Source organism: Macaca thibetana, chromosome 6 (genome assembly GCF_024542745.1).
Source record: "Macaca thibetana thibetana isolate TM-01 chromosome 6, ASM2454274v1, whole genome shotgun sequence".
NCBI lineage: Eukaryota > Metazoa > Chordata > Mammalia > Primates > Cercopithecidae > Macaca > Macaca thibetana.
In genome coordinates, this window is record NC_065583.1 from 114,465,506 (window position 1) to 114,491,315 (window position 25,810).

The 25,810-nt window shown below is 35.5% G+C and overlaps 1 protein-coding gene across 1 annotated transcript in view; it reads left to right on the plus strand.

The window, feature by feature from the left end:
• The window catches only part of ADAMTS6 (ADAM metallopeptidase with thrombospondin type 1 motif 6), a 321,212-nt gene that overhangs the window by 181,475 nt on the left and 113,927 nt on the right, over positions 1-25,810 (plus strand). Inside the window, exons 10-11 of the mRNA XM_050793724.1 lie at positions 2,163-2,304; positions 20,340-20,447. Of these exons, the coding sequence (XP_050649681.1) occupies positions 2,163-2,304; positions 20,340-20,447 (250 nt within the window). The remainder of the gene's footprint in view (positions 1-2,162; positions 2,305-20,339; positions 20,448-25,810) is intronic.

The following is a 25,810-nucleotide window of genomic DNA, read 5'->3' on the forward strand; positions in this document are numbered from 1 at the left end:
TTGAAACAATAATTTTAGATGAAGCAATTATTCTTGCTTCCTGCTGGGTTAAGTGAGTTTCCAATTTGCCATCAGAAAAGAATTTTTTCCTCAGGATATCTATTCTTAAACTCTTCTTTGGAGTCCACACAGTTCTTTCTCTGATTCTGGGTTAATTTTATGTATTACTAAAAGTAATTATTTTAAAATTTAAATAAGTTGGTGTCACCAAAAGCTGGTGTCACTTAGGTGAATATATCCTACACCTTTTTGATTATGTCATTGTAAATATTTTTTGCCTCTTGGATACCTACTCCAGTACACAATTTAAAATAAATATTTTCTATAAAAAATATTTATAGTAGTGCTTGTTATTTTATTTTTATTACATATTTAATTCCTTTCATAAAGATGTTTATAATTTTACTGTCAATAGAAATGAAACAGATATTTTAGAAGAAAGTTGGGGAATTAAACTACTAATTCAGTTATCTCACCAATATCCATATTATCAAAATGGTTCTTTTCCCATTATACTATTCAAATATGACCTCTTTGTCATTAACCTTAATATATAATTTAAAATTTACTAGTAGCATTACATTTGCCTAAAGTTTGCATATCCATATAGATTAAAGATATATTACTTAATAAAACCAAAAAAGCATTCTATTTAAAAAATTCATCTAGAGGTAATTTTTCTTGCTGAGGTACATGTTAATTTCTAAAAGTATAATAAAAAGGAAATAAAAAAGTGTTCTGTTATGAAAACTGGATAGCTGGGTGAAAAAAGATTGTTCTTTTTTAGTTAGATACCTTGAGCAGTGACAAACGAAATGATTGTAGTAGCCAATGGTAAAATCCATCTGTATTAGTACCATACTTAATATTCCATCTAAATATTTCTTATTGATTAAAAAATTAGGAGGGCATGAAAGAAAGGAGAAGGATATAAAGAAGACAGTAGTCTGTCTCTTTCATCTTTAACTCTATATCACCTTAGGAATAGTATGGTTCAGTTTTTAAAAGGTATTAATTTGCTGCTGTGTGTGAACATACCTTTTTATATAACAAATTGACTTTGACATGTTAAGAATATAAGAAACTTTTAAGTGAATAGGAAAGTGATTGTTATGCATAGTTCTTTCTTAGTTATCTATAAATGAAAAATTGTACTGTCCTAAATAACAGTTGAGGAACTTCTACTTGTGAAATTATTTTCCTTTGGCAAAGTGGATGGAAAAGATTTGGGAAAAAAAAAAAAAACACACAAGTGCTGGCACAATGGACAGGAATGTTGGAAAAAATTTTTAAATGTTGGCATAGGAATTCTTTAAAAATTCTAACTTACTCACATGTGAAATGAAAGTAAAAAAGCATCTGTCCTATTTTATGCACACTGACTAAATAAAAATGAGCAATTATATTTAGCAAAGTTTAAAGCTTTTTAAACTAAGGTATTCTGTCTGGGTTTTGGCGACCTTTATGTTATTTGTTCCACTGAATTAAAATATTATGTTTGAGTGCAGGCGTAGCTTGAAACGTAGAAATTATACAAAGAAGAGAACATTCTCTTTTCCAATTTTGATGATCCTAGATGAAATATGAAATTTTTGAGAGACTAAACACTTCTAATATATTTGAGAGGAAAACTTTGGTCCTTGGCCTCATCTGTCATTCAACCCATTTATTAGTGAAATATTTCAAGAACCTATGGACATGCCTTAACACAACATCTATTGTTCTGCTCAAGGTGGAACTATATAAATTAGGTCTTTAAGGATTATAACCATAATTATTTTTTAAAAATTTTCTGCATTTCATGTTTTTAATTCTACTACCAGATGTGGTTATATTTTGAATGAAAACAAACAAGAAGCTTAGAGCAATATGAAATTCTGTTTTGATTCCTTGAGAAATTAGTTTAAATCAAGGCCAACATGACATTTTCAGATTGTTGTCTGAAATGATTTTATTGTGTCTTGGTGCTGAAATGAATTATTTGGAGCTCTTATTCAGGTTTCAGTAAAGCTATTCTGTTCTGTCATGTGATTATTTATTGGGAGAATGTATTGTTTTTCATGCATCAAGTTATTAAAACAAAGCTCAACACATGGTTTCATAATTGTGCCTGAAATAGTCCATAGAGTACCTAATTTCCTTTGATCCTTTATGTTGAACAGTTCAGGCCGTGGTACTTGCCTTGATAATGAGCCTCCCAAGCGTGACTTTCTTTATCCAGCTGTGGCCCCAGGTCAGGTGTATGATGCTGATGAGCAATGTCGTTTCCAGTATGGAGCAACCTCCCGCCAATGTAAATATGGGGTAAGAAGTCTTCATCCTTATGTTTCGTCATTTATATGTGTTCTTCCATGACACAGATGTTAAGATAGAATTATGATGAATGTCATTTCCCTCTACCAATATCTTTCATTTAAATATAGCTTTTGACACTGCAGTTTTTCTGATATCATATTTATAATATTTTTTCTAAATGTTTCAATAATCCTAAGTTAAGCACATTACAGATTTCTTGTGAGGGATGCAGGTAGAATTTAGTAATTCTTAATGTGTTTTTTCTTTAAATCTTAAATTTATGATGCCGACTTTATTTCGTCTTTTGAAATATTATGGCTTTAAAATCCCTCTACATGCCACTTTTCTGATACTCTTATAATTGAGCAAAAGGAAATTTTTACATTAGCTAGACGGCTTTGCTTTTATTCATACTTGATAGTACTAAGTCACTTCATGTTGCTTCATCCACTGCCCACATTCCAACACCACAACCAAGCAGGAACAAGATGACATTAGCTCAAGTAGTGAAACAAGGAAAATTGCTATGGAAGAAAAAAATGTAGGCATCATAATTTACTCTGCATGTCTGCCTTAAAAAGAAGTCACAGTGTCTACATCAGAAAATGAATACAAATTCTTTTTAAGTTTCACAGAGCAAGATTTTAGTGGACATGTTCATATTAAGAACATAATATAAGCATAGTGAATGAAAAAATTGGTTGTTAATATGTCAAATTGCTTACCAAAAAAATTCAGATTTAAAAAATAAGTTGAAAGCTTGATTTCTTTTTCTTTTTCTTTTTCCTTTTTTTTTTTTTTTTTTTTTTTGAGACAGAGTCTTGCTCTGTCACCCAGGCTGAAATTCAGGGGTGCAGTCTTGGCTCACTGCAACCTCTGTCTCCTGGGTTCAAGCAATTCTCCTGCCTCAGCCTCCTGAGTAGCTGGGAATACAGGTGTGCACCATCATGCCTAGCTAATTTTTGTATTTTTAGTGGAGACGGGATTTTGCCATTTTGGCCAGGCTGATCTCAAAATCCTGGCCTCAAGTGATCCACCCACCTTGGCCTCCAAAAGAGCTAGGATTATAGGCGTGAGCCACCATGCCCCACCTGATTTCTATTTTTATGCAAATAGTCTTTTAAATCCTGTTTTAGAAATAATAATAATTAAGTATTAGGGTGGTATCGTACTGTATCATTGTACTGTATGTATCCTCTTTGGGTACAGAATAAAGGGAAGTGTTTTAAATATCTCTTGGGTGACAAGTGTATTATTATTCTTGTTAGGCTTTAGCAGCATATTTCTGCACTAGATTTAAAGATTGTGTGTGATTATATGGATATGTAGAACCTTGTGTAAAACTTTGGCTTATCCTTAATCTTATTTTGTATGGTTCTAGTTTCTTTTGTTCTTAGGTTGTTTGTTTCAATAAAAGTCAGTCAAACTTTAACCATAGTCTTTCTATATATACTTACGGATTAATACATTGAAATTCATGATCAAATGAACTTAGAAAATTTCTGTTAGATTATTCATATCCATGTCTCTCATTTCTTTGTTAGCAAGTGAAATAATCTATATTTTTGTTTTCTATTGGAAACTGGATTTTAACTCCACCTGCAAATTTCTACATTAGATAATTTATATTATCAGTTTTGTAGAATCTATGGCTACAGGATACAGTCTTTTTCTCTCTCAAATAAATTAATAAAAATTTGACTTAATTCTTCTTGCTATATCTATATATCTAATTCAGTTCAGACTAATTGATTTGAAATGAGATGAACAATACAAAATTACATATTTTTACTTTATGTTCCTGATATTCTGCTTTTACATTCTTTTTATTTGAGATGGAGTTTTGCTCTGTCACCCAAGCTGGAGTGCAGTGGCACAATTTTGGCTCACTACAACCTCCACCTCTTGGGTTCAAGAGAGTCTCTCACCTCAGCCTCTGAGTAGCTGGGATTACAGGCATGTGCCACCACACCTGGCTGTTTTGTATTTTTAGTAGAGATGGGGTTTCACCATGTTGGCCAGGCTGATCTTGAACTCCTGACCTCAAGTGATCAGCCTGCTTCGGCCTCCCAAAGTGTTGGGATTACTGGCGTGAGCTACTGTGTCTTAATATGTTTTGTTTATAAATACTTCTGTAATAGGTACAAAATAAAATTGGAAAACTGAGAAAGACATTAGCATCTTACAAACCTATACAGTTTTAAGTATTTTATCATGAATCCTTTTCACTTTGATTTGTAGCAAAATAATGGTTTCCCTAGATTCATATGAAAATGCTTGTGTTATTTTTTTAAGTGCTATATGTTACTAACAAAGTATATTGAGTCATAACTGATTCTTTACAATCACTCCCACCTCTGAACTTGTGTCAGTTTACACAAACCTACATTGGTTTATATCTGGTGAATCCCTAAAGTTTTAAACAATTCTAAATACTACTTTGGAAAACAATAGTGGTTTCAAAGTTCAGAGTCCAGTGGGTAAGCAAATCATATTTCAGATGGTAGCTGAAGGGAAAAACAAACCAGCCCTGATTTAGGTAGCTGTCTGAGTATAGCATGCTGAAATGAACACTAAATACAGTTGCTGTAGACTTAGGAGAACACTTTAGAATTTTTGAGAGGGGATACATCTGGTATTGAAAAATCATGAAATGATTCCTCTTTCAACTAGCAGATCTCTCATGATGTCAGGAAAGATTTTAAAGAACTACAGAATGGGCTGGGCGTGGTGGCTCACCCTGTAATCCCAGCACTTTGGGAGGCCGAGGTGGGTGGATCACGAGGTCAGGAAATCAAGACCGTCCTGGCTAACATGGTGAAACCTCATCTCTACTAAAAGTACAAAAATTAGCCGGTGTGTTGACGCGCGCCTTCCAGCTACTCAGGAGGCTGAGGCAGGGGAATCACTTGAACCTGGGAAGCGGAGGTTGCAGTGAGCCGAGATTGTGCCACTGCACTCCAATCCAGCCAGGGCTACAGCGGGACACTTCGTCTAAAAGGAAAAAAAAAAAAAAAAAAAGAAGAACTACCGAAGGATCTATACTGCAGAAGTGATCAGCTTTCCATCTCTTCCACTTGGCCATGAAGTAGTCATTGCTGGGTTACCAGTGATTACATCTGTAGTTAAGAAAAATCTTGCCTGAATTCTTAGTGAGTAGGTTCATTAATATACATGTTAGTTATGTTTGGAAATTTACATGAAAATTTTTCTGTTTTATTTTACTCATGGCAACATTTTTCATATTATTCTTGCATATCATCTATTCTTACTTTTCAGGTGTTATTAAAATTCCAATAGAAGTTGTGAGGAGGTTGTAATGGCTATGAATACAAAGAGCAAAACTGTACATACAGTACAATATACAGAGTAATATAGTTGTATAATGCAGTAATCTATAAATGATGTATAGTTTCTGGTATTTATGTAGTGACTTTTTTCTGAACTACTTCAGACTGAGTTGATAAAAATCGTAATTATTGGCCAGGCACGTTGGCTCATACCTGTAATCCCAGTACTTTGGGAGCCCGAAGCAGGTGGATCACCTGAGGTTGGGAGTTTGAGACCAGCCTGACCAATGTGGAGAACCCTGTCTCTACTAAAAATACAAAATTAGCCAGGCGTGGTGGCACATGCCTATAATCCCAGTTATTCGGGAGGCTGAGGCTGGAGAATTGCTTGAACCCGAGAGGCGAGGGTTGCAATGAGCTGAGATCGTGCCACTGCACTCCAGCCTGGGCAACAAGAGTGAAACTCCATCTCAAAAAACAAACAAACAAATCATAATTATTATATAATATTTTATAGGTGAGGAAACTAAAAATACAGAATGTGATATACCTACTCCAAAGTAAAATAAATAAAGTCCTAATTGATGTCAGTTCTCTTTTCTATTAGGAGTAGTAATTATGTTAATGAAGCAAAGGTAGCAGATGTATTTTGTTTCACAAGACACTTGTTATTAAATTTTTATCAGGTAATGTCTGTTACTAAAAATCTTCTCGAAAGTCCCTATCTTGTCCCAGTCTTTTTTGGGAGAGAGCTGGTCAGGAGATCTTCTCTAAAGTCATTTTTTAGGGTCATAAGTTATCAGATGTCTGAAACTCTGAGTCCTGGATTTGAGTGAATTTCTTTTCTTTCACCTTATATAAAAAAATAGGATGTCTTCAAGGTAAAATACAAGTACAGACAAGTAGCCTGAAAAGCTAGATTCTTACTAGATCATCTAAAAATATCTGCTAGCTCTGTTGTAGGTTTCTAAGGGGACTTGGATAATTCCTGGATGAAAATACATTGCAAATAAAACAGCAGTATCAGTATGTCCAAGAAATGTTTCTTTCCCTTTTTAGAGTAACAAGCTCTTTCCTGTAAAACTCTGGAGAATCTGTTGTCTCACTTTTCTTCCATTTTCCATTAATCTCCTCTTTTATTAGAAAAGAATACAAAAACTGAATTAACAAAAAGCATATTGCAGTAATAACAATAAGTTTAAACTTAGGAGGAAGTCACTAATGAACCTATATAATGTAGGGGCCGTAGGTGATCTTTTGACTGCTTCCCAGAAGGCATAGATTAATTTAAGGCTCAGCCTCAGCTTTAGCTCTTTATTTCTTTATTCTGTCACTGAAATCATATCTCAAATATTGTTTTCCAGTACACTTAATGGTTCAGTATAGGTTAATAATATCCAGTACATAATTTACTATTGATTATTAAGAGCTGATTGTTCATCTACAGGTAGATTTAAGGCCACAAAATCAAAGAAATTTTATAGACATCATAGATTGGTTTATTTATGGGAAATTTTTATTGTCTATGAAGTTTGTCACTGTTTACATAGACTTAAGAGTTAGCACATAAATGCATAATAGTGTGTTGTACATGTTACTGCTTATTTTAAATGTAGAACTGAAGAATCAGTAGATCATATATCCTGAACCATAAATGGGATGATCTAGTACATGGTGTCATGATGGATGGAACAGCATATTTTTATCAGAATATTTTAAATAAAAAAAATCTGTTCACCATAAACTATTACCTATGACCTAGAATTGACCATTAATAGATTTTACTCAGTCTTGGGCACTTTTTTTCAGTGAACAGCAGCCAGGTTGTTCTTGTAAACTTCAGATAGCAAGAGGGTATGACAAGCATGCAAATTGTCTTTTATTTACCTGGCACATGACATTCAATAAATGTTTTCATTTCCTCTATGAACCTCTGTAATCTATGATAACATTTCTGTATAGATGATAATGCTGGTACTGCTTTAGGAGAATCTGAACCTTTTGTATTTTGGGGAGCATGTTAAGATACTCCAAGGCACACATACTGACTCAATTTCACTCTTCAGTCTCAGCTCAAATGCCAGTTTTTCTTCAGACAGGCCTTCTGTCTGATCATTCCCTATTAAAAAGGCTTTCCCCAGTTACTCTGTTTCACATTATACTGTTTATTTCTTTCATAGCACTTTTAAAATCCATAATCATGTTGCTTATTTGGTTACTTATTAAATGTGATCATGTAAATGAGGCCTTTTCTAACAACATTACTTAATATTGTACATCCACATGCACACACACACAGACTTTCTATCATTTTCCTTGCCTTATATTTCTCCTTAATATTTATAAATTTCTGACACACTATCTATTTTACATGTTTATCTTGCTTATTACTGTTTTTCCCACTGGAAAGTATTTTTCTTGGGGGTAGATATTTTGTCTGTTTCATTCACAGCTATATCCCCAGTGACTAGAACAGTGCCTGGCCCATGGTAGGTGCTCAGTTAATACTTGTTGAATGAATAAGCTGATAATTATCATGGGAGTGTAATTGCCATGAGGGGAAGGATTCCACCTGACTTGTTTATGGCTATTTGTATAGTGACTAGCTCAATGCCTGGCTCATATGGGAACTCAATAAATATTTGATAAATAAATGAGTGAGAAGAGTTATCTGGTGAAGAGAGTGGGGAGAGGACCGTTGTGAAGACCCTGAGCCTGTGTATTTGAAGAGCTGAGAGAAAGCCACTGTGCCCAGTGCTCTCAAATAAACACTACACAGAAGAAACAGGAGAAAAAGGTAGAAGCCAAGTGTAACTGCACCTTATAGGCTACGTTAAGTTTTTATCTTAAAAGCAGCAAGAAACTATTGAAGTATTTTTAATGGATGAAACCAAGAGATGCACAGAAAATAACAGAATTTCTAAGGCATATTATGTCTTAAGAAACAAATTTAATTCTGTAATCTGGAAAACCCAAGTTAGAAAATTAAAGGCTTTTGTAAAGTGATCTATGATGTCCTCTTTTCCCTTTTCTCTTGCCCTCCAAACACACCCTACGCAGAGTACTAAAACAGCTCTGCCACTAATGATTCTCCAGTGTAGCAATGTCCGTACTTTTCTAGGTAAATATAAATTTATTCTTTTTATACTAGAGGGTGCTCATAACTCTGAAATTAGATGAATGGAGGTGTTTATGTGTAAAGGTGTGTGGGCTCCATAATTTTGATTTAAGATTGAAGAATCCCAGTGTGTTGTAGTGGAAACATAAAAGAACTTGTAAAAAGAGATTATGACATAACTTTAAGACTTCTCATTAATTTTGACTGTATTTGTGGCCATTGTTATATTTTACTTACAGATCACCAAACTTGAAAGTTTTCTCTTCTACTTACCTCAATTAGATGATTAATGATAGAATAATCTACAAGTGGTTGAGTACCGTATTTGTCCCAAATTTTAAGTGATAAGAGACTTTTAGGATTTATTATTAGAAATGAAGATCAAAAGAGTAAATATAGATATAAATTCGGATTAATTTATAGTAAGAAATCTAGCCACATAGTTTATAGTCATTCAATTCTATGGAAATCTGCATACTTTCTCACCGAAACAAACCTACCTGGTAGGCCAATTTATTACTGAAAACTTATTCGGTAAGCATTGAATAAAAATATGGGGTACTACATAGATTATTTCCTTAACATATTAATTAACAACTATAATAATAATGCCATCAAGCTATGCCTACCTGAATGTAGCTCTTTGACGTCAGGGTAACTGCTAGAGACAAGATAGTTGAGTTCTCTGATCAGGGTATCCTTCCCCTGGAGAGTATTTAATAAAAAACAACATACTTTGTCTCTCAGACTCATGCTTACTCCCTTTTGTTTATTATTTTATCACCACCAATTAAATAAGATTCAGTCATTGCATTATTATTGAGAATAATTCTTTCATATAATTGTATGTTAGTTGTATGAGTCTTGGGGGTATCATTGGCCACCTATGCAACTTTTTTAAGGGATACAGACAACTTGGGAGAGGATAGCAAGGAAATACTGAGAAGTACGTATAAGGGAACGAGAAAATGAGTTTGAGTAGCCTGTAAAAAAGAAAGCTAAATGTTGGCCTCGAAACCATTTTCTGGTTTTGGAACGCTTATTACAGTTTGATTGCTAGTAACAAATTGTTCTGCTTCCCTACCAAGAGCATAAAATATCCCACAGTTGTCTTAATTTTTACAGCTGGAAGGTTGTAGATTAGGTATTAGGAAGAATTTCAAGTTATTAAATATTGGAATGTTAAACTGAGAAAGATTATAGAATCACACTTTCTTTGAAGATTTTAAGGTGGTATAAATATTCTACAGTGTCGTTTGATACGGGCTTAGGGAATAAAAGGTATGTAATTATTTTAGCACCTCAATATTCTTTTGAAATCCAAACATATATTTATCAGGCATACACTTGACAAGAAGTTTATTTGATTTTTTTCTTAAATTCTAAGCTAAAATCATAAGTCCATGATCACTTGTATCTTTAAAGATTACTAGTTTTTACCCAGCATTTGCTTCTTAGAGGTTTTTTCTTTCTTTTCTTTTCTTTCCTTTTTTTTTTTTTTTTTTTTGACCATTTAGTCAGTTTTGAATACTTTTAAGTTGGTGATTAGTTATATAAACAGGATTTGTGAATTAAGGGGTTTTTTTTAGTTTAATTTTTGTTTTTTTGCCTTTCTAAGATCTGTTGCACTTAAATTTCTTATTACCCGTAACATAGCAGGATTAAACTATTTAAGGCAAAAATAAGGGTACATTATCCTCTTTCTTCAGTTCGCTACTAAACACCTGGAACTAGGCCATAAGGTCACCATATGTTGGTTTTCAATTTTCCTTTGTGTGATCAAATGATAAGTAACCTTTCTAAGCACTGATGCTCCTTCCTGACCTTTAGGGCTTTGCTTTCCCTCTTTACCTTCAGGATCCTTTATTACAAGCAGCTGTTGAGAGGTGTTACTGATAGGCTAATGTGGACAAAGAGGATGTTTCATATTTAGAATCAAGGACCCAACATGCGTAGAATTTAGAGTTCTCCAAGGGCCGAAAGTGTGCGCATGTCTCTTTTTTATTCTTTAAAGTTTATTTTTAAAAAAATTTTAAAGCCAGCCAGCAACTGTAAACCAACAATAAAATCCTAAGCTCCTCAACCAGCTGATATACCCCTGCCTTCCTTCTTGGCCAAGGTTATTCCAAAGTAAACCTGAAAATCTAGTTGAGGCCACGATGGGAAGGTGGGGTCAGACATACCTCATTATACCGTCCTCTCTTTGGAAGGCACAACTGACCAACATTATCATTAAAACAGAGATCTTAAGATTGATGAAACAGACTCTCTGTAGCAATAAGATACCAAATTCCAACCTGACTCTCGTATAGCATCACATGACGGATAGCAGGCCCTGAAAAAAATGGAAGAATTTTACCCTAAAATCTATTTATTTGGCATATGTTGAAGTGGCCCTGTAGAGCTGTCTCGTGTGGGGAGAATCCACATTCTGCAGAGAATCCCCTTCCCTTTCCAGGTATCTTCCCTGATCCAGCAGAGAATTAACCTTTTTAAGTCTAATAAGAAACATTTACAAACTATTCTTTCTTGGAAGCCTGCTTACCTGGAGGCTTCATCTGCATAATACGAACCTTGGTTTTCACAATTCCTTATCCTAACCCAGACATTCTCTTCTATTGATTCCAGGTCTTTAGATAATAACTCTTTGAACCAATTGCCAATCAGAAAATCTTTTGCTCCACCTATGACCTGGAATTCCCCACCCCTTTAAACATATAAAACCAAGCTGTAGCCTGACCACCTTGGGCATATGTTCTTAGGATTTCCTGGGGCCCTGTCATGGGCCGTTGATGACTCATATTTGACCTAGAATAAATCTTGTCAAATATTTTACGGAGTTTGACTCTTTTTTGCAGACACAATAAAGACACCATTTTCTCTTCACATACTGCTTTCCTTAATGACATAATAATTATAAAATGATTTTGTACTTTTATGATGTCACCTCCTCCCCTTGTGTAAGCTGCTAATTTTAATTTTCCTCGGTAAATAGAAGACCTTCTCTTCCCATTTTTTAGTCTGCTTTAACATATATAGTTTCTTAAAAATAATGAAAACATTAGAAAAGATAATTCTAACTTTTTTAGAAATTATAGTCTTTGTGAAATAATCATTGTATTATCAAAAAAGCCCTGGTTTAGTTCTTTACAAGGTTATTTTCTGCATATCAGGTAAGTTATTTTACATTAGATGATTACTATAAAACTCTGTTTTCTAAATATACTTTTATTATCCACTTATATTTGTTAATATTTTAAATTATTATTAATACTTGCAAATAGTGTTGTTCATTTCAAAACTCAAGTAAACCGAAAATCTGTATGAATTGATACTAAAATATTAAATAAGTAGGAATATTTTTAAATGTCTTGTTTCTTGGAAGACCATGAAACACTTTTGTGAAATATGTTAACAGTATCTTTTTAAAATCCACACAGAAGTGTTGATATTACATTTAGAAGTCCCAGTAGTAATGCATAAGTTGACTCCTAAACTCATATACTGAGTGAATATGTTATAAATTAGTACATAATAGTTATAATTTGGAGATATTGGACGTTAAAATCAAAGTAAAAAATAGGAGGGTATTAAGTTTAGTGAGGTTTTATATTTTATTGGAATACAAAAGCAAACCATTACTAATCAGCCTTAATTGGCCAGTGCCATTATTCAGTTCTATTACATTTAAGAGAAATGGGAAAGCAGCTTAGGTGTGTGGTGATTATCTTGGACACTGATTATCGAGCAGAGCTGATTCAAATCTATAACTAGTTAGAATTGAAACAAATTGCTAAATTTTTCTGAACCTAAAGTTTCTCACATTTTCTAAAGAGATTACCATGATGAATAAATGAGACACAAATATGAATATGCCTGGCATACTAGTTGATAGTATACCCTGAAAAAAAACATTAGTTCCTTTCTTTTTTTTTTTTTTTTTTTTTGAGATGGAGTCTCGCTGTGTCGCCCGGGCTGGAGTGCAGTGGCCGGATCTCAGCTCACTGCAAGCTCCGCCTCCGGGGTTTACGCCATTCTCCTGCCTCATCCTCCCGAGTAGCTGGGACTACAGGCGCCCGCCATCTCACCCGGCTAGTTTTTTGTATTTTTTAGTAGAGACGGGGTTTCACCGTGTTAGCCAGGATGGTCTCGATCTCCTGACCTCGTGATCCACCCGTCTCGGCCTCCCAAAGTGCTGGGATTACAGGCTTGAGCCACCGCGCCCGGCCAGTTCCTTTCTTTTATTCCTGCCTACAACATCCCTGCTAAGTGATCATGAAATATGTGCTGAAGTAGCTACAGTGATAGGGATTCAGTTTTGTAGTTCGTCATGGTTCACTCTGACTTTTGGAAGATTATTCTATATATAGAACTGAAATCTGCTGCCTCTAGCTTTTACGCATTGATTGAACTGACTTCTTTTCTAGGTTGACCTGCACATTTTTTTCCCCAGTCATTTATAAAATTGACTTTCTAAACTGCAGGAAAATAGTTCCAGTTTCAACAACAGGACAAACAGTAAACACAATCATTCCTTCAGGTATGAAAACAAAAATGCTAGATAAAATAAAACTAATAAACTCTACTAAATTTAGTTCATTTAGCTACAACATGTGATAAGAAGGGACATAGGAACAACTGAGGAATGATGCCAGTATAATGCATGAGCCTTGTTTTTTTCATGTGTGATTGTTTCCTAGAATATTAATGATTTGAAGTTATCAGGCAAGCTTTCTCATATTTAAAGAAATAGTCGATAGCATTAAAGACTCTTAGGCCTACAGAAAGGTCTTTTTTTAATTGGACATGTTGGTTTACTTACTGGCTTTATTTCCAAAACACTAAGCTTTCTATTGCAGCCGTGAGGGCAGATGAAGAAACTGTGAAGATACACATCGTTTGTATCATTTGTGTTATAGTTTAAAAGATGATTGATAAAGCTAAAGTCTGGATCCAATTCTTAATTTTTATGAAAGTGGTCTCTATTGGAGGCAAAGGTCCTCCAAAGCCAATGTCTCTAAGAAGGAAGCATTAAAAACCACAGAGGTTAAGGCTGCAAAGGATTGGGATGCTGGGAACAAATGCCAGCAGAGATTTAACTGTGCAAATGCTTTAATGAGGCAAAAAATGGCACCCATAAGAAACTGAAGCCCCAGGGTTGTGCCTCACATAAGAAGAAAGTAAAACCGTATAAAGCCTACATGGTGCTGATCAAATAAATCAACATGACAAATTGATTCAGTGAAAACCTTGGGATGTGTGATAGAAATAAATGAAGATGCACTTCTGCAATTCAAGAGGCACAGAATACACAAAGAAAAAGTAATGTTCACGGAAGATAAGCTTGAATACAAAAATACAACACAAGGAAACAATCCACCATGAAGTTGACAGGTTAGGAAAATTAATGACCCAAGACAAAAAGATACGGAAATATCGAAGACAGGTTAAGAAATAGGTGATTGAAGTGAGAAGGTCTAATGCAAGTTGAATAGGAGCTTTAGAAGAAAAAATAGGAAAGATACACATTAAAAGAGATAACTAATAGTTTTTTAGAATCAAAGAAAGACATAGAAATTAGAGCATGAATCTCAAGTAGATAAATAAAAAGAACACTTAGATACAGTAATGAAGCCCAGGCAGAGTGACTCACGCCTGTAATCCTAGTACTTTGGGAGGCCAAGGCAGGTGGATCACTTGAGGTCAGGAGCTCAAGACCAGCTTGGTCAACATGGTGAAACCCCGTCTCTACTAAAAATACAAAAATTAGCCAGGCGTGGTGGCAGGTGCCTATAATCCCAGCTACTCAGGAGGCTGAGGCAGGAGAATCACTTGAACCCAGGAGGCAGGGGTTGCAGTGAGACAAGATGGCACCACTGCACTCCAGCCTGTGCAACAGAACGAGACTTTGTCTCAAAAAAAAAAAAAAAAAAATACGGTGATGAAATTGTCCTAAAGCAGACAGAAAAAATATTGAAAGCAACAAGAGAGACTATAAAGATCCGGTGTGGTGGCTCATGCCTGTTATCCCAGTGTTTTGAGAGACTGAGGCAGGAGGATTCCTTGAGCACAAGAGTTCAAGACCAGCTTGAGCAACATAGCAAAGCTCTGTGTCTACCAAAAAATACAAAAATTAGCTGAGCGTGTTGGCATGTGCTTGTAGTCGCAGCTACTTTGGGGGAATGAGGTGGAAGAATCACTTGAGCCTGGGAAGTCAAGGCTGCAGTGAGCGGTGTTCACACTACTACACTTCAGCCTGGGCTACAGAGTGAGACCCTGCCTCAAAAAAAAAAAAGACTATAAAGAAGAAACAGCAGTTAGACCGACAAGTGACTTTTCATCAGCCTCCACAGAAGTCAAATGGCAATGAATTTTAACACCTTCAAATGCTAAGGTAAGATAAATGTCAGCCTACTATATTCAATTTAAATATCATTAAAAATGAGGATACAATTAAGATGTTCAGAAAAATAAGAAACAGTGTCACTTACTAAATTAACTGCTAATGGATGTATGTCAAAAAGAAAGAAATTGGATTCAGAAGATAGTGGCAAGATATAAGAAGAAATTGGCATTAAAAGCATTGATAAACAAAACACACAGATACAACTAAACGAACATTGATTATCAAGTGTTGGGCAATGGAAAAAATGCTCAACATCACTAATCATCAGGGAAATGCAAATTAAAACCACAGTGAGACACCACCTTACTCCTGCAAGAATTGCCATTATTAAAAAGTCAAAAAACAACAGATGTTGGCATGGATGTGAGGTGAAGGGAACACTTACACATTGCTGATGGAAATGTAAATTAGTACCTCAATGGAAAACATAAAGGAGATTCCTTAAAGAGTTAAAAGTAGGTCTGCCATTCGATCTAGCAATCCCACTACTGGGTATCTACCCAAAGGAAAATACGTCATTATATGGAAAAGACTCTTGGACACGTATATTTATAGCAGCATAATTCACAATTGCAAAGATGTGGAACCAACCTAAGTGCCCATTGACTAATGAGTAGATAAAGAAACTGTGGTATATACATCTTGTGGAATACTACTTAGCCATTAAAAGATCAAAGTATATCTTTTGCGGCACCTTGGATGGAGCTGGAGGCCATTATTCTAAGTGAAGTAACACAGGAGTGGAAAACCAAACATTGTATGTTCTCACTTATAAGTGGGAGCTAAGCTATGAATATACAGAGGCATACAGAGTGATATAATGGACTTTAGAGACTCAAGGGGGAGGGTGGGAGGGGTCTAGAGATAAACTACACATTAGGTACAGTGTACACTGCTCAGGTGAGAGGTGCACTAAAATCTCAAAATTTACCACAATATAATTCATCCATGTAACAAAAAACCACTTGTACCCCAAGCGTTACTGAAATAAAAAAATTTTTAAAAAGTCTTGGGCAGCGGGTCATTCAGAAACTTTTAGACTTTTGTAGGCAAGGAAAATTTCCCTCTAAAAACTAGCAGACAAGGATAGAGATGCCAATTCTTAATTTTGCCAGGAAGGAACATTTTGCAAAGCCTGCCATAAGCATACAGACCCTGCCCTTGGGAATTTTACAGTCTACTGTAACACCAATAAAATAAAAAGATTACAACTTAACAAATAAGGACAGTCCATTAAAATAAAAAAAAAAAGTTTTGTGGAAAAAAAAAAACTGTCCAGGCTTGGTATGGTGGCTAACACCTGTAATCCCAACACTTTGGAAAGCCAAAGCAGGAGGATCTCTTGAGCCCAGGAGTTCGAGGTTGCAGTGAGACCTCAAAACTAAAAAAGCACCTGTTCACATTGACATCATCCTTCTACTTTTGTCAAAGAATATTAAAAACTTTATCATAGAGCAATACCAATCCGTGCCATTTGGGCTACATGTCTGACTATAACCTACCTTTTCCTCTGAAGTGCCTGTGAATTCTAAGTGATTATTATTTTTTTATAAAACCAATATAACACCTGGTGCATAGCAGATTCTTGATAAATATTCTTGAATGCGTTGGGAAAATGCTATTACTTTTGTATTGCCAGGCATTCCTTCTAACTGATTAGAAGTTGACCCCATAACGTTAGAGATTCCAATTCAGATTTCCAGTGTCATATAACGGAAATGTCCTTTAGTGGTGACTGTGGGTAACTTCTCTCTCCTTCCTTAAACTCAAGAGCAAGCACAAAGACCCGAATTTCCCCTACAGAGTCTTCCCAAAACAAAATTTAGGATTATCAAGGGGATTCTAACACGCAGGTGCTGATTTGTTAATTCACAGAGGTTATGAAACTAATCTTAATAAATCTTAACTTCTATCAGGATTCATGAGTATGTGAAAAGAACTAGAGCTAAGCTGGTGGATAGTAAAAAAAAAAAAAGAGAGAGAAAATCATTCTTTCTCACTATACTTCAACACCTCCTATATTTTATTTAGGGAAATCTGCCTGCTATGATGGTTGCCATGCAAATTCCCCAAGAGGCAAACAATTTCAGCATGCATTTAACTTCATTAGAGCCTGGAACCTATGTTAGGCTGCTTATTCAGCAACTAATGTGCATGTGCAAATGAAACTGACATACCTATGCAAATATATCATCCATGTTCTAGGATTTAGCAGTATAGAGAAAGAAGTGTATTTCTGAAAGTGTGAAATTGATCTCAAGTTCATTCAGGAACTGTACTTCTTGTTTACTTTGTATGAAATGAAATTTTCTTTTTATCTTTCAAGAGAGTATCCTTTAAAAAAAAAAAAAAGTAAAAAATCTTGGGAAACATTCCTAAATTGGCCATCAGTATCTTTCTTATTCAAGTTGAGATTCCAATTTCTAGAGCTATCTGAAAACTCTTCAGAGCCTTCTTCATGACTAGTTCTACATTTTGGGAGTATTCCTCAACATAGAATTCCACTCCCATAATTAAAACAGTGATTTCTGAGAAGTTAATGCGTTAATGAAATTTGAATCCCCAGGAGTCCACCAAGGTAACAAAATGCATTAGAAGTGGGGATCTAGTTTTCAAAATGCATCATTCTCTAAAAGTTAAGAGGGCTCTATTGTGAATCTTGAGATTAAGGTTTTGAAAAAAGTATCTTAAGCACCTGCTACTTTGGGTAGAGATTTTCAAGGCACTTTTGGAAAATAAAGTTTCTGTAACCTGACTAAATAGTGTGTTTTCCTGATAGATACGATAAGTATTGTCCTTTTCAATACTGGAACTTTCATTGCTAAGTTTTGTCTGAAGTAAACTTCAGGCTTCTTTTACCTTTGTCTAAAGTAAGAATGCAACCTAATAAAGATCACAAAAGATCAGGAGTATCATCCAGGACTATGGATGAAATTTTGTTGTTGTTGAGGCGGAGTCTCGCTCTGTCGTCCAGGCTGGAGTGCAGTGGCGATCTCGGCTCACTGCAAGTTCCGCCTCCCGGGTTCACGCCATTCTCCGGCCTCAGCCTCCCAAGTAGCTGGGGCTACAGGCGCCTGCCACTACGCCTGGCTAATTTTTTGCATTTTTAGTAGAGACGGGGTTTCACTGTTAGCCAGGATGGTCTCGATCTCCTGACCTCGTGATCCGCCCACCTCCGCCTCCCAAAGTGCTGGGATTACAGGCGTGAGCCACGGCGCCCGGCCTGAAATTTTTTCATAATCTATATTAATCTCTATTAATGCTTCTCTATTTTTACGGACACATTTTTCCTTGAATTTGGATAGATTTTTGATACATGGAGCAATATTTCAAAGCCCTTAAATGTTACTCCTACTGCTTTATAAATATTAAACTACAAGAAAATATTAATAAATATAAACTAAAAAACCATATTCTTCTTATTGTTTATTTTATTTTTATTCTTTTTCCTTTTCTTTTTCTTTTTTCTTTTTTTTTTTTTTTTTTGACACAGAGCCTCATTCTGTCATCCAGGCTGGAGTGCAATGGTGCAATCACAGTTCACTGCAACCTCTAACTCCCACCTCGACCTCCTAAATTCTGGGAATACAGACATGAGCCACTGCGCCTGGCCCATGATCTTCTTTTCTAATGTTTTCTCTCTCTCTAGGCCACTAGTTCTCCAAATGGAGTTTAAACATTTTTAGGTATTAAAAAGCCTAATAGGACCAGGCTCGGTGGCTCACGCCTGTAATCCCAGCACTTTGGGAGGCCAAGGGGGGGCAGATCACGAGGTCAGGAGTTCAAGACCAGCCTGGCCAACATAGTGAAACCCCGTCTGTACTAAAAATACACAAATTAGCTGGGCATGGTGGCGGGCACCTGTAGTCCCAGCTACTTGGGAGGCCAAGGCAAGAGAATTGCTTGAACCCAGGAGACAGAGGTTGCAGTGACACTGCACTCTAGCCTGGGTGACGCAGCGAGTCTGTCTCAAAAAACAAAAACAAAAAAAACCCTTAATAGATGCTATATGTCTCCTCTCTGCCTGGTAGGAGGCACCCTAAAGAGGAACCCAAAGAGATCCCCTCAATTCGTTATACTCTGTGGGGCACTTCCATTTGTAGGACCAGTTAACTAGTGACATTGATATTTCATTGCCTTAATTCTGATTGGGTTTGTAACATGAGTTCTTGTTTTGAGAGTTAAAAGATCAGTTGAGGAATAAAAGCAAAAGGATTAAATGTCATGTTAGTTTACTTTTGCATTTCAGATAATCATATTTTTATTATAAATAAATATTATACTAGGTTGTTTTAGCTTAAATTAAAAACTTGTAACATTGGTAATGATGCTAGTTGGTGATTACATATTTAAAAAACTGAAAATTTGAGTACTTTCTTCAAAAGTAAGCTTTTTAGGGGCTGTTGAAATGCTTTATATAGGAATAATATTGGACAGCTTGTTTTAAAATCTGATACGTTAATACGGTATTAACAAAAAAGTATTTTATATTGTCAATATTAGAACAAGTGTTGTAATTTTCCTATGCTGAGGTAGCATAATGGAAAATCATAAGAAAGGAAACAAGACAACTCCACACAGCATACCCAAAACATTCTATAAATAGCAGCGTTTGTTCAAAACCAAGTTTCTTTTTCATGGAGGTAGGCTATATTGATGTACTGAAAATAATGTTGCTAGATTGTACTTAAGCATATATGAATGTTAAAAATTACTCCAAAATATACTTCAAAATTTAAAAAATTCCTACGTTAAATTCCTATCCATTCCATGGCCTATTTTCCTGTTTTAAAATTGTCTTCATTTGAATATTATGGTAGATCTAAAAAGTCATTTTCCTGGAATCTCTTTATTAGTAATTGGTAAGTTTGTATTATTATATATTTTTGAGTGTAATAAACACATATTTCCTTTCTACATAGTCATTGTTTTCTCCCTACTCATCTATATTAATGAAATTTCTATACACTATTGTAGAAAGATCCTAACTAATATTAAAAGCTAAGATATACTTTATCTGCTAAAATAAGAATTATAAAGACAAATATTTAAATGATACTGCAAGATGTTTCATAAAAACCTCCTCCAAAATCCTCATCTCTGATGCTTCAGCAGCAAAAGGTACCTAGGGTCTCTTTTGAAAGTAATGCAGAGTGACTTTAAGTGTATTTTATGGAAGAACTGGACATGACTCTATTTCTGATCAACTTGCTTTTGCCTTCTTTCCTAGGAAGTGTGTAGAGAGCTCTGGTGCCTCAGCAAAAGCAACCGCTGTGTCACCAACAGTATTCCAGCAGCTGAGGGGACACTGTGTCAAACTGGGAATATTGAAAAAGGGGTAAGCTCAATGATTTACTACCTGTTTGACATGTATACAAAAGTGATAAATTGCTGGTGCTGATATTCAACCACTAGGAAGTCTTATATGTTCATTTAAAATCTACTTAAAAATAATTAATTCCTAGAACAATAGGTTAATTGTCATACCTTGGTAGCTGAAATATGCATTATTTAGGAAATTACAGTTGGTAACTATCTTTTACGTCAGTTTCATGTTTCTGTTGGTATATGTATGTTACATTTGTACCAAAAGTAATGCAACAGCAATCTTTTTGTTATGTAATATAGTCTGTTTACTTATATGACATAGTCTAGTTTTTCTGGTAAATAATTCCCCGGAAAATTATGCGACCCAGAAGTAGACTTTATAACTATAGTATTACTAAAGTCACTTTTTTTTTTTTTTTTTTTGAGACAGAGTCTCATTTGGTTGCTCAGGCTGTTGTGCAGTGGTGTGATCTCAGCTCATTGCAACTTCCACCTCTGGGGCTCAAGCGATCCTCCCACCTCAGCCTCCTAAGTAGCTGGGACTACAGGTACACACCACCATGCCCAGCTAACTTTTGTATTTTTGGGTAGAGACGGAGTTTTGCCATGTTGCCCAGGCTGTTCTCAAACTCCTGGGCTCAAGCGATCTGCCCACCTCAGCCTCCCAAAGTGCTGGTACTATAGGCATGAGCCACCACACCCCGTTTAAAGTCACTTTTAGATTGCAGTATGAGAGAAGGGACTAGTAGAAAAATAATAATTAATTAATTAATTGACCATAGAAATTAGAGCAAATAATTTGTTTCATCAATCTAGTTTTCAAAAATATAATTATTAAGACTTGTTTAAACATGCTTGGCACAGTGGCCCACCCCTGCAGTCCCCGCTAAGTGGGAAGCTCGGGTGGGAGGATCACCCAAGCCTAGAAGTTCGAGTCCATCCTATGCAACAAAGTGAGAGACCCTGTCTCTAAAAAAGAAACAACAACAACAATTGTTGAAACAGATAGTAGCAGTTTGTGTACTACTCTTAAAATTTTCTAGGAATTGCTCTCTATGTAAATTTAAATTCTAGAGTTTATTTCTATAGACTGAATTTGTAATAACTATCACTGTCATCTGTTCTCAGTTCTGACTTCTTCCATGTTAGCTGGGTTAGTTTCAACAAGGATTACACTGAGTTTCAGCTTGCAATCTGATGTTTAAATAAAAAAGAATGAAAGCTTTTGGGCAGCTGTCACAGTTTATTAATCCTTGCTGACGGCTTCATTCAGGACCCATCACCTAGTGCCATGTTGATGGCTTTTCCATGCTAAGTTTGGAAATGTTGGTAAATTATGCTAAATATATAAATTGATAGGGTAATTTAAAAAGGATTTAAAATCTTTTTTTAGATATTGTAAGTAGCCAATAAAAATATGAAGAAATTCATGCACTACCAAAAATTCCTTCTACTTTTTTTCACTGAAGTAATAGAAAATATTAGGAATTGCATTCTTGAAACAACAATCTATATTTATTTTGGAACCAATAATTCTTGTCAATTTACCTCAATCTCTGCTTAGAAGAAATACACAACCATAAAGAGGGAGAGTCATAGGGAGAATCTATTTCTTTATTTACCATGTTATTATTATTCTCGTGATCAAGTTCATGGTCCACAGTAAACCACTAGTAGTGGCTATCTGAGAACAAATAGCTCAGCTCCACCAATAAATTATACTGTAAATACATATTTAATACCGATCCTTTGTGCTTAATAGCAGGGCCCTCAAATGTCATATCTTATAGCATATATGTGCATATATATGGTAGAGATGATATATTTCTTGGAAATTACAATTTGAAGGATAACTAGAAATACTCTCAGACAATTTTAAAGCTAACAGTATTGAATTTAAATTGAATTTAAATTTCAATAAGCAAATAGAGGGGAAATGTAATACTTCTTTTTTTTTTTAAAACAGAGTCTAGCTCTGTCACCAGGCTGGAGAGCAATGGCACAATTTTGGCTCACTGCAACCTTCACCTCCCGGGTTTAAGCAATTCTCCTGTCTGAGTAGCTGGGATTACAGGCACACACCACCATGCCCAGCTAATTTTTGTATTTTTAGTAGAGATGAGGTTTCACCACGTTGGCCAGGCTGGTCTCGATCTCCTGACCTCATAATCTGCCCACCTCGGCCTCCCAAAGTGCAGGGATTACAGGTGTGAGCCACTGCGCCTGGCCAAATATAATTACTTCTAAGCACAAATAAGAATGATCACAAACAAGAGAAAGTGAATAAAATGGGGCAAAATATATTTGATTTCTAAAGATTCAAATTCTTAATCTAGGTTAGTCATCAACTTTTTGATCCATAAAGAAGTCTATAGAATTCTAATATATATACATTTGAAAAAATGGAAATGCTGTGGTTTAAAAGCCCCTTGCCTGCCCTTTACCCTGTCTTTGGACCTTTGTCAGCTTCTGACATACCTCCAAAGAACCCATGGCCTCCATGAAAAACTATTTAAAAACCTTATAAGTATGGCAAAATTTATATGTCAAGGGGTCATTTATATTCATAATGTAAGAGTGTACTATCACAAGGCCAATATAGTGGATATCACTATCTAAAACTAATCTACAAAACAAATCTTTGTTGTTTTTCCAGAGACCTGGAAGATAGGTAAAGTTTTAGGAATAACACTAATAAGTCTTAAAAAGAATGAATAAATGAATGAAAAAATACAAATGCAGACTCCCAGAAAGGAAAAGGATAGAGTAGTAGATGGCCCTCAGAATAACCTTATCATTAACTTTGAACTTATGAAGAAGCTTTCAGAAAACTAAATCAGCCTGCATTTTTAAGAAAAAACAAACAAAAAACAACTAGACATGTGATCCGAACACTTCTTTATTTTTTATCTTTTACTAACTGTATTGACCATGTTATCTCTTGTATGAATTTTTGTTGTTAATTTTTGTTATTTTTTTCTCCTTAAGAAGGAAGCATATTTACTGTTGCCAAATGGAGATTTTGCCCTTAGGGCTATAATATTTGGAAAGTAAACCAGACTTCAGAATTTTGACCCAAAGCAAAACAGCCCTGCAAAGAGCTAGTGACAAAATTAGAGTGGAATTTTCAATTAATCTGGTCAACTTTCTGTGGTTAGTTTGTATACGTGCCATCTAAAAATAATTGACATCCCAGTAACAATAATGACAAAGATGATGAATATTTAAGAAGTACTTACGGCCGGGCGTGGTGGCTTACGCCTACAATCCCAGCACTTTGGGAGGTTTAGGCGGACGGATCACTTCAGTCAGGAGTTTGAGACTAGCCTGGCCAACATGGTGAAACCCTGTCTCTACTGAAAATACAAAAATTAGCCGGGCGTGGTGGCAGGCACCTGTAGTCTCAGCTACTCAGGACACTGAGACAGGAGAATCACTTGAACCCAGGAGGCAGAAGTTGCAGTGAGCCAAGATTGCACTCCATTGTACTCTAGCCTGGGCAACAGAGCAAGATTCCGTCTCAAAAAAAAAAAAATGTACTTACACTATGCCTGGCACATATTGCTAAGTGCTTTACAATCATTCTTCTGTTTAATATTAAGAAAAAACCTATGAGGTAGGTACAGTTTTAACTCCATTTTACAGAAGAGAAAAATAAGACTTACTAGCTCCAAATTTCACAGTAATTTAATGGCATAGCTGACGCTTCAGCCCAGGTCTTTCTAATTTCAGAGTTGAAATCTTTGCCTCTCTATACTGACTCTAATTTTACTTTATCTTCACATGAGAAACTTTGCAAAGTGAAAAAGCAGTTTTTCATTGTCACAGGAATCAAGTGGGTCACTAAGCCTAATCTAGGTGGTGACAATGTATTTCACCCTTTAATACTAAATAGATTTTTCATTTTCTACCTGTAAATGGTATCTTGTTTTAGGAATCACAATAAGAAAACAATGTCAGTAGAACATTGAGCTAAGCATATATGATTGTGTGACAATTGGTAAAATAATGAATCTCTAAAATGAGAGACAACCAATTTCTATGTATTTCATAGAGATATTATGAGGATAGAATTAGATAATATTTCAGTGAGCTTTTTGCGGGCCTCCTCAGAGGGAAGGTGCTAACATATTACTAATGAGTATCATCAATACTTTTCGTTATTATTTGCCAACCTTAGATGATGGTGAGCAGAAAATTCTTTGGCAGACTGCCTTAGCTGGCAGTAGAGAGTGTAAGCATGAGTTTGTGTGTCTCTGAGAAATGGATGAAATATTCACAACCTCTGATCTTAACTCTGAGTTTCAAAACTACTCTCACCAGAAGGAATAAGAAAGAACCTATACACAGTCTAGCCAGGAGAATAAAACCAAAGCTGCTCCTAGTTTTCTGAATAAATCTATTTTAAAAAGGGAAGGGGTAGAAATACTGCTCAAGTGATAGCATAGACATATCCAAAGGATTGAATCCATGATGATCTCGTCAAACTCTGGCTGCAAAAGATATGGGATCCCTGCCCAGGGGCGCAGTTCCACAAATGTTCCATGTAAGTATGGGAACTGTTCCATGCACATTTAACAGATGGAGTAAGAAATATGGCCAAAAAATTAAAAACTGATCTTTGCGTGAGTCCTGGGGGGTCTGACATCGCTATTACAGCCATTGGATGTTCGCCTGAATAAGCCATTCAAGGATTGAATAAGAACCATATGGTCTGAATGGATGTGCTCAGGGACAGTAGCATTAACCAAAGGAGGAAATTTGATGAGCCCAGACGGTGTGCTGGTACTGCGTGTCCATGGGTCAGTCTCCTACAAATCAATTAATACAACTTTTAGCCAGAGAACTTTCCTTGGATACAGCATCAGCAATAGCCCTTTGGACAGGAATCAGACTGATGCCATAATTGGTGAAATAGTAAATAAGGATTTAGATTGTAAAAACTTTGATAGTAGTGTTGGCATTGTTACTGAACAGAATATTAAGGATAATCAAAACCCAATCCTTGTAATCCCTGTTGGTGACCACAAAGAAGGCTTCAAATACTGGCTTATGGCCAATAGATTGATTTAATGATTCTGCAAGCCCCAGTTAGAGATATAGCCCAGCATTTGGGTTTACATGTAAGTGACATTGATTCCTAGTATCTTTGCATAGGAAACATACGGCTGGATTAGAATAGGATTATTAAATGCCCTTCTAAAGCACTGGATATATAATAGGACATTTGCAGCCTTAGATCTTAATTTACTTAGGGTAGAATACAGTATGTTTTGACTGGGTCCCATACTATAAACACAGGAAGTGAAGAAAGAATAGTTCTTCCAATTGCTGTAGAAATTTAAATAGTATGGGATGGCAAATTCTGATTTA